This window comes from Capricornis sumatraensis, chromosome 15, assembly GCF_032405125.1.
Source record: "Capricornis sumatraensis isolate serow.1 chromosome 15, serow.2, whole genome shotgun sequence".
NCBI classification, from domain to species: Eukaryota; Metazoa; Chordata; class Mammalia; order Artiodactyla; family Bovidae; genus Capricornis; species Capricornis sumatraensis.
In genome coordinates, this window is record NC_091083.1 from 58,118,311 (window position 1) to 58,130,355 (window position 12,045).

The 12,045-nt window shown below is 60.9% G+C and overlaps 1 protein-coding gene across 1 annotated transcript; it reads left to right on the forward strand.

Annotated features, from left to right (window-relative positions):
• The first annotated feature begins 573 nt into the window (after positions 1-573).
• Positions 574-3,946, forward strand: HRH3 (histamine receptor H3). The gene is made up of 3 exons (XM_068987698.1): positions 574-829; positions 1,851-2,017; positions 3,017-3,946. The coding sequence occupies exons 1-3, from the start codon at positions 574-576 to the stop codon at positions 3,944-3,946; spliced, it is 1,353 nt and encodes a 450-aa protein (XP_068843799.1).
• The last annotated feature ends 8,099 nt before the right edge of the window (positions 3,947-12,045 follow it).

A 12,045-nucleotide genomic window follows, 5' to 3' on the forward strand; every position in this document is an offset into this window, starting at 1 on the left:
CAAGCGGCCCAGAGACTGGCTCCTGTGTGCGCGGGCGGTTGACCGCAGGCGAGCCCCCAGCTCGGGCGACCGCCGTGCCAGGCTCTTCGCCAGCCGGCGTGCGCACTCGGGCTGGGGCTCCGGCGGCCCGGCGGGCACGCGGCGCTGTCCGTGGTGCTGCCGGCGCCGGGCGGGGCGGGGGCGGGGCGAGGGCGGCAGCCAATGGCGGGGGCGCAGCGCGGGGCGCGGGGGGCCGCCGGCTGGGCTCGGGGCTCACTCAGCTGCGCGCGGCACTCCGGGCGCACGGACGCTCAGGCAGCGGCTCCAGCTCCAGCTCCGCCCCGGGTCCGCTCGGGCTGCAGTGGTCGTGCCGCTGGCCCGGTTCGGCTCAGATTCCGGGCCGGGCCCCCTGGGCGCGGCCCGCCCCGGCCCTCGTCTCGGCGCCCGCGGACCATGCGCCGGGCACCCAACGGGGAACCCGGCCGGGCCGAGAGCCCGCAAAGACCAGGCTCCCGGACCGGGGCCACTCCTGGCCGCCCGGCTGGCGGTCCGCACCCTGCCCCGCGCCCCCGCGCCCCTTGAGCCGGCGGGGCCATGGAGCGCTCATCGCCCGACGGGCCGCTGAACGCGTCGGGGGCGCTGGCGGGCGAGGCGGCGGCGGCGGCGGCGGGCGGGGCGCGCGGCTTCTCAGCCGCCTGGACCGCGGTGCTGGCGGCGCTCATGGCGCTGCTCATCGTGGCCACGGTGCTGGGCAACGCGCTGGTCATGCTCGCCTTCGTGGCGGATTCGAGCCTCCGCACGCAAAACAACTTCTTTCTGCTCAACCTCGCCATCTCCGACTTCCTCGTGGGTAAAGCCCCCAGCCCCCTCCAGAGTCAGGGGCGCCCAGCCGGGTCGGGTCAGCAGGGATTGGAACGTGGACCTAGGGTGCTTTTCCTCGGGAACACACCCCGCTAGGAAGCCAGGCCTGGGTAGGGGGTGTCCAGGACTTTGGGGAGGTGGGCACAGGCGAAGTTCCTTGCCTACCGGGCCCCGGGACTCGGGCTGGGGAAGGACGTCCCCGGGGAAGGGGTCCGAGCGAGCAGGCGCTCAGCAAGGCGCAAGGCTCTGCGGCCACTGTGCAGCGCGGGCTCCTGCGCGGTAGCCAAACAAAGGCTGCAGCGGACTCAGGACGCGGGGAGGGTGCTGGGGGGAGGCTGGGGGGAGGGGACGTGGAAGGGAGATTTTTAGAGCCGTGTTGGGGGAGGAGGCCGCGGGGAAGGGGGGGGTTGGGGAGATGCTCTGAAGCGCGCGCTCTCACGCGTCCGTGCGCTGCTGCCGGCTAGGGGGGGCGGGGGCGGGGCGCAAGGAGGGGGCCGGAGCGCCAGACACCTGTTGGGGCTGAGAGGAGCGTCTGCCAGCTGCTCAGAGCGGGGCTTGGCGTTGGGAGCCGCCCGCATGGTAGCAGTCAAGTGCCCTTTGAGTCCGGAGAAATGTTTTCTCGGCTTCCGAGCTGATGAGGAGGAGCTGCCCAAAGGCCAGGATAGGAGCTGGGGTGCAGCGGGGCGGAGAGGAAGGAAATTCTTCCTTCCTTCAGGCACTGAGAGGACTAGCAAAAGGCCAGGAATGACGCTTTGGGTCTCCTTGTGCCCAGTGGGCCCTACCGCTGGAGCTTTTTCCTGCTCCCAAGTCCAGGAACACAGTGGGGCTGGGGGTGGGGCAAGGGTTGGAGGCCAGGTGCAGGGCTCAGAGCATGCCTAGGAAGGAGGCGGAGGGGGGATTGCTGGTCCCAGAAAGGGGCCCATTATGTGACCCCAGGTTCTGCTTATCTCCCAGCTGTGGGGGGGTCTGACCCCAGGCCCCTGCCCAGCCATGGCCCTCATTTCCCACAGGGGCGTTCTGCATCCCACTCTATGTGCCCTACGTGCTGACTGGTCGCTGGCCCTTTGGCCGGGGCCTCTGCAAGCTGTGGTTGGTGGTGGACTACCTGCTCTGCACCTCCTCTGTCTTCAATATCGTTCTCATCAGCTATGACCGCTTCCTGTCGGTCACCCGAGCCGTGAGTCTGGGATGTGGGTGCCCATGTTCACTCTCAGGGGGCACGGTGGCCAGAGGCGGCCAGGAGACGCACCAGGCAGGGGGTACGGCCACTTCTGAATGGGCGGTGCTGGGTGGGCTTGGGGTCTGCTCACCTCAGGCACTCTGTAGCCACCTGCCTGCTCAGTAGCCATCTGCTACCAGTAGGACTGGTCCTGGTTTGGGCAGAAGGGGCTGTCTGGACCTGAAGGAGGGGGTCACTCCAGCCTCCACCCTGGAGCAGGTCCAAAGTCCCTGGAACTAAGGGACTATCTGGGGCCAAGGGCCCTTGGTAGGACCTCCCCACGGGTGTGTGTGCCTCAGAAAAACAGGCTCCATGAGCTGCCCTGGGTGTGGGTGGCCACACTTAGGGACCCTGGACTGCCCACACTTCCCATGTCAGAGTCACGCAGGCACAGGGCTGGCGGCAGCACGGCCCCAGAGGTCAGTCTGGTGCCATCTCCCCTGACGGCTCTGCCAGGCTCCCTCTGCCGGGGCTGTGTGTGCCCTAGTCTAGGGAGGCAGTGGGTCAGGGTGCAGAGAGCATGGGTTTGGAGTCAGCTCTGCCTGTGGAGCCCCTCCACCTGTGGTCTTTCCTGCCTGACCTGAACCATCAAGAATGTGGGGACCAGGGTGGAGCAGCTGTGAAGATTAAATGAGATGATATCAAAGATGCCGCGCACAGAGCAGGGCACACGATGGGTCCTCAAAGGACTGGACAGTGACGTGACTCCTAGGGAGCACACAGCTGGCAGGGGGATGGCTTACAGGCAGCCTGGCACAATATTAGGATTCTGAGAGGCGGTTCCGAGCCCATGGGAGAGTCACAGGCCTCAGCCTACTGGGGGTTCGTGGAGGATAAGGGAAGGCGTCTTTGCTGAGGAGGGCCCTGCACAGAGGCCTGGAGGCTGCCCGGAGCTCTGGGCAGCACTGTGCCCTGGCTCAGTCCCCTTGCCTCCTGACCCAGCGTGTCCCTCCACAGGTCTCTTACCGGGCCCAGCAGGGTGACACGCGGCGGGCGGTGCAGAAGATGGTGCTGGTGTGGGTGCTGGCCTTCCTGCTCTATGGACCCGCCATCCTCAGTTGGGAGTACCTGTCTGGCGGCAGCTCCATCCCTGAGGGCCACTGCTACGCCGAGTTCTTCTACAACTGGTACTTCCTCATCACGGCCTCCACCCTTGAGTTCTTCACCCCTTTCCTCAGTGTCACCTTCTTCAACCTCAGCATCTACCTGAACATCCAGAGGCGCACCCGTGTCCGGCTGGATGGAGTGCGCGAGGTGGCCACCACCGAGCTTCCACCCGAGGCCCAGCCCTCTCCACCGCCCACTGCACCCAGCTGCTGGGGATGCTGGCAGAAAGGGTGTGGGGAGGCCGTGCCGCTGCACAGGTACGGGGTGGGGGTCAGCGAGGTGACCCCGGGCCCTGAGGCCGGGGAGGTGGCCCTCGGGGGTGGTAGTGGTGGGGGTGCCGCGGCCTCGCCCACCTCCAGCTCCGGCAGCTCCTCAAGGGGCACCGAGAGGCCTCGATCACTCAAGCGCGGCTCCAAGCCGTCCGCGTCCTCGGCGTCCCTCGAGAAGCGCATGAAGATGGTGTCCCAGAGCATCACCCAGCGCTTCCGGCTCTCGCGGGATAAGAAGGTAGCCAAGTCGCTGGCCGTCATTGTGAGCATCTTCGGGCTCTGCTGGGCCCCCTACACGCTCCTGATGATCATTCGGGCCGCCTGCCATGGCCACTGCATCCCCGACTACTGGTACGAGACGTCCTTCTGGCTGCTGTGGGCCAACTCGGCTGTCAACCCTGTCCTCTACCCGCTGTGCCACTATAGCTTCCGCCGGGCTTTCACCAAGCTACTCTGCCCCCAGAAGCTCAAGATCCAGCCCCACAGCTCCCTGGAGCACTGCTGGAAGTGAGCTGGCCTTCCACGGCACCCGGGATGCTTGAAGCCTCTGCCATCCCCTGGAGGCCCTGGGTTCCTGGGCAGCTGGGCCTTCATGTCCACCTGGCCGCCCTGCAGGCGTGTGCTCTGCCTTGTTTCTGGCCCACCCTAAATGCCATGGCAGTCTCTCAGACCATCCGCTGGCAGTGGAGGCAGGCTGGTGGGCAGCTGGAAGGGCCCCTGCTGCGTGAGCCAGAATGATGCCACCCAAGTCCTGCTGTAGCCCAGGAGGGACAATCCAGGGCTCCCAGCCACTCTGTCCACCCCCACGGACAGTGTGATGGCTGGTCATGTCCTTGTTTCTCACAATTACTGCTCAGTGTTCTTCCCAAAGCAAGTGCTTGGCGTGTGCTTCAGGCCTCTGGGGCCAGCGCTTGGCCCCTGCACGCACACACACCTGCACACGCCTGCACACCTGCCCTGTCCCAGACAAGCCCTGGCTGCTGGCTTTGCTGCTGTCCGTCCCCTGCTTGAGGCCGGACCCGGTCCTTCATCCCTCCTCCCTCCAACTTTATCTGCTCCCAAAGTGCCGGGCGCTCCCCAGGAACCTTGCTCGCTGCAGGTCTCTGCGTCTCCATTCTGGGTGTTTCAGGAAGACAGAGAAGAAGAAAACACGTCTGTGAACTTGGTGTTCCTTAGATGTTTAATCAAAAGAGAAAAAACTGCTGAGGAGCTTGGGGCTGGATTGGCAGGTGTGGGCTCCCACGTCCTCCTTCCTTGTGTGCTGCTTCTGGCTGAGCCGAGCCAGCTGCTCTGCCCACCCTGCCCCCAGCTTGGGTACTGGGCCCCGACTGGAGGCTCTGAGGGTGGCCGGAGCCCCGGACGCTCGATTGTCCAGAAGGCTGCCCCTCCCGCTCCATCTGCTCAACCAGAGTATCCCGGTTTGGGAGAGGGAAAGAGCCGAGCTCTGAGAGTCCTCTCAGGGCAGTCGGAGGAGCCCAGGGGCCAGGTGCCAAGCCCAGCAGAGGGGCTGCTTTGCTGCATCCCGTGCACTGGCTGGCGCTCTGCATGCTCTGCTCCCCGCACCCCTGCCGTGCTGCCCCTGCAGACCCTGAAGTCCACACAGTAAAGTGTATTTTTTTATTGGTGCTGATTCCTGAGGACTTCATGGGGGTGGCCAAGCATCAGTTGGAACCCACGGGGACACAGGAGCACCCAGGCGGGCATGAGATGCAGGCCTGCCCCTCCCCCCCACCTCAGTGTCTCTTCAAGCGGGGGAGGGGGAGAGAAGAAAGCCGGCAGTCATACGAGGGTTTAACCCCAGTAAGGGACATGGTGCCCCAGCAGTCCCTCTCACTTCAGGCTTGAAAATAGACAGCACAGCCCCCACCTGCTGCAGCTTGCCTGCTCCAGGACAGAGGTTCTCACTGTTCTCAGCCATGGGGAGCTTTCAGGGGTGTAGGGGCTGGAGCCGAGCTCAAGAGGGTGACGGCCCAAGGTGGGGAGGCATCTCTGGTAGAGTGGCTTCCTGGCCATGGCCTGGAGGTGGGATGAGTGTGATGGACGGGGACAGGGAGAAGGAGATGATGAGGACAGTGCTGGGTGAGCCTGAGCCCGTTGGGCTCCACAGAGGGGCAGACACTGGCCCAGCTGCCCAGAGACCACTCGGAAAGAGGGCAAGACCAGCTCAACCTAGGGGCGACATAAACATGGGTGGGTCAGATGCCACTGCCTCCAGGAAGCTTTCCCTCCTTTCCAGCCACGAGGGCCCTCCCTGCTCTGACCTCACGGACACCCCCTGCTGTGCCGGCAGAGTGTCCACAGTCCTGACCATGTCCTCTCTTCCTCTGGCTGAGAGACGCTTGGCGGCCTCAGTGCCAGCCTTACGGCTGGGTGCCATGGCTCTCGAATCCAACAGTGAGGTCCAGACAGTGCTCCCACTACAGCACGGGCGCAGCTATTCACAATGTTTAAAACCCACAATCTTCCTCTTCAGGACATTTTCTCACCAAGCTGGTACCCCTTCCCTTCCATGATCTCTGTCCTCCAGAGACACCCCTCCGGTCTGGGCAGGGTAACAGTCTTCTTAGTGGCCCAAGCGAGGGCCAAGCCTCGGGTCCGCTCTGGGCCCGGGCACTGTCGGGAGCTGAGCATTGGGAGTGGGGAAGTGAGGCAGGGTCAGCAGAGGCCACCCGCTGCCTGTGGCTGGAGCTTGGGGAAGCCCTTGCAGCTCTGGGCCCTGGGGTGAGGCTGGCCACTGACCTTCCCTGCGGCCCTGCAGACCCGCCTGGCCCCCGGTCTGTGGGCGTCATCTCATAGCCCAGAGCTGTCTGGAGAAGGACAAAGAACCCATTCTCTGCAGCAGTGGGCGCCTCTGTGCTGCCCGCACAGCCAGAGCCCGCACTGCCCCTCAGCCCGGCCCTGCTAAATGGCTACAAATTGGAGGATAAAAGTGCAGGCTTTCAAGCAATTTTGCCTTCAATCTCTGGCAACTGCCGCTCCCAGAGCTCCCTTGCAGGGGTGGAGCAGGAGAAAAGAAAGACACAGAGTCTATTGGGTCGTGTCCTGCCACAAACAAACCCACCAAGGGGGCCTTTCTCCTTGGATCCACTGCTGGGAGCAGAGACAAAGCTGAGCCCAGAGGCAGGAGCTGCCACCCTCGCGGGCGCCACCCACATCAGCAGCTGCTGTTTATTGAGCACCTACTGTGTGCCGGGCTCTGAGCCAGCCATGGGCTGGTGGGAGGCAGGTAGACAAACAACTGGCCCATAAGTAGGGCTGTTCCCACGGGGGTGGAAGACGGGGTTGGGGGGACCAAGAGGAGGGGGCACCTGGCTCATCAGCCATGTGGACAGGGAGCCTGTCTGCAGAGCTGTTGTTTCATTCCTTTATTCCACAAACCTCCACTGAGCCTACTGGTCGGTTTGAGCCCATGGGCTGAAAGAAGGGCATGTAAGTGAAAGGGACCCAGATGGGCAGCAGTGATGCCCCGGGGCCTGGAAGCCGAGACGAGGAGGGTGACCTTGCTTCTGAGGACAACGAGGCCTCCAGAGAGTAAGCCTAAGGCCCTAGGATGGAGCGCAGTCTGGGTGGCCTGGCTGTGTCAGCCCAGCCCTAATAGTGGGTACCTGGGGGATTTGTGAGGACAAGTGCAGAGACTGGCAGAGCCACACAGCTGAAGAACTGGGCAAAGGCCTGAGGCAGGGTTCTGCCCTGGGCACTCATGGGTGACCTGGCTCCCCTCACGGCCAGCCTTTGGCCCTCAGGGAAGCAGGGCGCAGGGCCAACAGATCTCAGGAACCCCCCTCCCCAGGCTGGCACTGGTTCCATCTGTTTGGCCACCCCTCCCACCACGGTGCTGGCTCTGGGAGAGTCCCCCTGGGAACTGGCTCTGTGTAGCTGCTGGGTGTGGGTCCTTCCCACCCTGGGATGAAGTTCCCAGGAGCCCAGCAGGCAGCTCCCATCCTTCTACAAAAGGCCGTTACTCAGCAGTCCTTTGGGGCATCAGGGTCATGATGAGGGAAGCCTGGGATCAGCTGGCAGGACTTCTGGAGGTCTGAGCCATGGGGAGACCCAGCCTATCTAGCCCCTGCCTCCACCTCCCATTCTGACACTCGTGGCTGGGCTCTGGGGGTGCGGGAACTTTTCTACCAACATTTATTGGAGCTTGTGTCCTCAGGGACTCCCCACAGAGAGGGGTGGGCTCAGCTCTACACTCAGTAGACCCTGAGAGCTGGCGCCCTGGAGGCTGGGCAACTGGCTCATATCCCACACTCAGCAGCCAGTAGGGGCCAAGACTCCACCCTCCTGCCCCCTGGGTCCCTCCGGGCACCAAGGGGGGTGTGGTATGTGAGTGGGTCTCCACCCCACTGTGTCCTCCTGGGACTCACCTGCATCCCTGGATGACGAGTACAGTGGAGAAACCTGCCGGGCAGTGCATCTGGGAAGGGCTCCCATGAGCCTTGGGAATGAACTCAACTGTGCTGTTCTTAACCCAAAGCACACAGTGGTGTCTGCTGTATGTTCTATGTGTGGTGCACAGGAGCTGGGAGAAGTTGCCCTTTTGGAGCCAAGAAAGTGGGAGAGAGAAGGGAGAGTTAGGAAGGAGGGTGGAAGAACCTGGACCCAACCACCCAGGTCATGTGGAAAATGTGCTTCAGGGGAAGCTGAGGCCAGGGCAGGGGGCTGCCTCTCTGGAAGGCTAAGGGGACACCCCACCCTCTCCCACCTTCTCTTCCTCTCCCAAGCCCTACTCTGGGCACCTGGAAACACAGACACTCCTGAGCAAGTCCAAGGCCTCTTGCTGCCCAAGCCCAATGCCTTCTTCTGGTGGCAGCAGCTCCTGCTTTTCCTTTGGGAACCATCCCCCCCTTCACTCCAGTGGGTCTAGGGGTTGACACCATCCCTGGGCTCCAGGACAGCTGTGGGTCCCAGGTGTGGCTGCAAAGAACCACCGGGGGAAAGTTGGGGCAGTGCACATCCCCAGTGTGGCCAGACAGCAGCCGTCCTGGGACTTTGGGGGCCCTGGGAGGCCGATGCTCCCCTGCAACTGGGGTTGCTGGCCTGGTGGCCTCCAACACTGTTCTTTAGAGGCCTCTCCATGGAGGGAGCACGCCTGCTGCAACCAAGGCAGAAGAAAGCCACGGAGAACTGGCAGATGGCTTCTACCTGCTGCTCTCTGAGCACCTGGATCCAGCCTGGCCTGAAGCTAGCCCCTTTTGGTTTCATGAGTCAACAAATGCCCCTCTTTTCCTAAAGCCAGCACAAAATAACATTTTGTAATGTGATGACCCAGCTTGGTATTCCTCTGTCTTGGGGTTGGGGAGGGGAAGGAAACATTCCTGCTCATGAGACGGCTCTGTCTTTAATAAAATATGGGGAAGTGAGTTAATCATTTAGTAAATAATAATTAGTTGTTTGTGATGATTGTGGGCTTCCCAGGTGGTGCAGTTGGTAAAGAAGTTGCCTGCCGATGCAGGACACCTAAGAGACAAGAGTTCGATCCCTGGGTCGGGAAGATCCCCTGGAGGAGAAAATGGCAACTCACTCCAGTATTTCTGCCTGGAGGATCCCATGGTCAGAGGGTCCTGGTGGGCTGCAGTCCCCAGGGTCACGAAGAGTCAAACATGACCGAGCACACAACACAACAGCTGATTTACAGTGTTGTGTTAGTTTCAGGTATGCAACAAAGTAATTCAAAGATGTCGCGATTGTTGGTAGGAAACAATGACTGTTGGTATGTTCAGTGTAACATACCGGCTGTAAGGAAGGAAGGGGAGGATGCCAGGCTTTTGGCCTGTGACATCCTTCCCGTCCACAGGTCACCAGGAACTCTGTCTTGGCTTAAATTCCTTCTCCACTAAACAGGGCATCCCACACAGCACCTAGCGTCCTGTCCCCAGGGTGGCAGGCTCTGTGTCCAGAGGAGGTGCCTTGCTGTGGAGCTCGTCAGACACAAATCTCAGAGGGGCACAAAAATATCCTTCAAAAGAGAAAGAAGAAAGACAGGAGAGAAGGGAGGGGGAGGGAGGGTTTGGAGCAAGGGGAGGAGGGGGTGGTAGTGCTGGGCTAAAAATGCATCTGTGACATTCCAGAGTCACCGGCTTCCAAATTCAAACACGTCAAACTGGGTGATCTGTAAACGCTCTGCTTTAAATGCTGGACAGTCCTCAAAGAGCTCAGCAAGCCCTACTTCTGAGCAGAGGTAGGTATAGGATAGGGACTGGCCTGCCCTCCGCCCTGGGCCCCAGTTTGGCAGAACCCGATTCCCGAGTAGCCACGGGGGTGGACCATTCCTTGCTGGCCCCTCCCTGATGCCCTTCAGGGCCTAGGGCCTTCTGTGTCAGCTGAGCCTCTGCTCTGCCTGGGAATTGTCTGCCCCTCGTCCCAGCTCCTCAAACCTATTAATTCATATTAAAGTGTGATGGGCTGACTACTCCAGAGAAGAAAGATGTGCATTTTAACAGAGGACCATCTTTGAATCGAAAGGAGTCAAATTCTAACCCAAGTGTTTCAGACTGCGAGACACCCCGGGTTGGGGAGGGCCGAGGATGGACGGTGTCTGCACGCTGTCCTGAGCTCCCGTGGGACCCTGAGTCAGAAGCTTATGTCACTGAGGATCCCAGATCATTGAAAGAAGTCAGTATCCCTCAGTCCAAGCTCCTGGATGGAACCCCCATGCTGGGTCAGCAGCTCTGTGGCCCACACAGAGGATTCCTGGGACCAGCGCTGGGTGGTCCCCGGAGGCCCCCTAAACAGCTATGGACTGCAGACAGCCCTCTGTGGTCCTAATGAGCCAGCTGGCCCGACCTCATCAGGGGAAAGCAGCCATGTGGGCCGATGCCACCATCTGAGGAAGGGGGTCACTACTGCTGGGCCACCCAAGGACACCAGGGGGCAGCTGGCTGAAAGTAAACACTTCGTGCTGCCCTGGCATAGGCCATCAGGGTGGGCCCTCTGCCCCTCCAGGGATGGGAAGGCGGCAGGACCCTGGTGGGGTGGAGCCTCTCCCCCAGGTGGCCCAGTCCAAAGCCCCTCCTCCACGGCCAGTGGCAACAGGGATGTGTTTATGCAACCTCCCCCTGCTTCATCCCTTCACTCCCGCCGTCGGATAAAACACAGGAGCTCAGTGCAACCTGGATTTCAGAGTCACAACAAATAATCTGGTGGCTAAGTACCGCATTCTTTGTTGCGAGTCTGAAATTCAAATCTCATGGAGGTGGTGACTCTCCCTGTCTTCGTGGACAATGTGGGGGAGGGGCTGAGCTCTGAGGACCCATCCAACTCTTTGGAAGCTATGGGAAGGTCCTGCGGGTGGGCAGCCGGTGGCTGCCTGTGGCCCAGACTTTAACAGAGGACCATCTTTGAATCGAAAGGAGTCTGAGCATGGATAGGCTTGGCCAGGGACAGTATGCTAGCATCTTGGGGGCATGGCCCTCTAGACTCCAAGGCTTGCTCTGTCCCTGGCCGTGGGTCCCAGAAGATCCCACATGGGGAAGGGGCTGTGTACCCAGGGTGGGGCTGAAGTAGGCAAGTTTAAGACCCCAGGCCAGACCACGGGTGTCCCTACTCTGTTGGACCTTACAGATGCATCCCAGGCATATAGATGATAAAACCAGGCAATTAGGGGTGGGTGACAGGCATATCCCAGTGCCAAGTGTAGTGGGCTCCATGGGCTAGGCAGCCCACCCAGACCACAGTGAGGCAGAAAGCCTGCCCTTCACCCCCACCTCCACTCCAAGGCCATAGCAGAAAGTGGAGACATCTCGTGGCTCTGGAAAAATACCGACCCACTGCTGCCTGGTTACTTCTGACAAGGAAAAAAAATTTTTTTTCTCCAGAGAATTAAAGGTTTGCAAGACAGAGACCCCTCCAGGTGGCCCTCTTTGGGTGCTCACACTCCTGTCGGCTGCTCTGGCTCCACCCAAGGCCTGTGTGTCCCCTCTGCTCTGTCTGCCCTGTTGCCCTTTCACAAGAGGAGACTCCCTGGCCTTGGTGGGCCTGAGCATTAGAGCCACCCTGTGATGAAATGGATGGTGTCAACAGTGCCTAGCACATGCTCACCTGTACGTGTGTGCATGTAACTGCATGTGTGCACACAAGTGCATGTGCTTAGTTCTGCATGTTTTTACTGTGGTCAAATGTATGTAAAACTTACCCTTTTAACCATTTTAAGTGCACAGCTCAGTGGCCTTAGGCACATTCAGTCATGCAACTATTCCCAACATCCACCTCCAGAACTTTCTCGCCTTCCCAGACTCTGAGTCCACCCATCAAACCTCAAGTTCTATGCGACTTCGTCATATGATAACATGACCAGGCACCTCACGTGCTTTCAGAGCCATAGCCACCTCTCCACCCCCAAGCCTGATCACCACTGACCCATCTGACAGAACCCTCAGGGGTGGTGCCCGCCTCTCCATGACCTTTCAATGTTCCCATCTGTAAACACACTGGTGTGTATCCCCACACACGTGTGTTTTACCCGAACTACTATGGGCCCAGCAAGTCTGTCCTCCTGCCTCTGGTGTCCTTGCCCTGGGATGCAATGCAAACCAGTGAGCTGTGTCTCAAAGAGCCACGTGGTGGCCGATGAACATACCAAGGCCAGCATGGCCCAGGGCAGGGCCCATG

Coding starts and splice junctions, on each gene's coding strand:
- HRH3 (XM_068987698.1), top strand. CDS start 574: ATGGAGCGCTCATCGCCCGACGGGCCGCTGAACGCGTCGGGGGCGCTG. Junction 830..1,850: donor CATCTCCGACTTCCTCGTGG/GTAAAGCCCCCA, acceptor CATTTCCCACAG/GGGCGTTCTGCATCCCACTC. Junction 2,018..3,016: donor TCCTGTCGGTCACCCGAGCC/GTGAGTCTGGGA, acceptor GTCCCTCCACAG/GTCTCTTACCGGGCCCAGCA.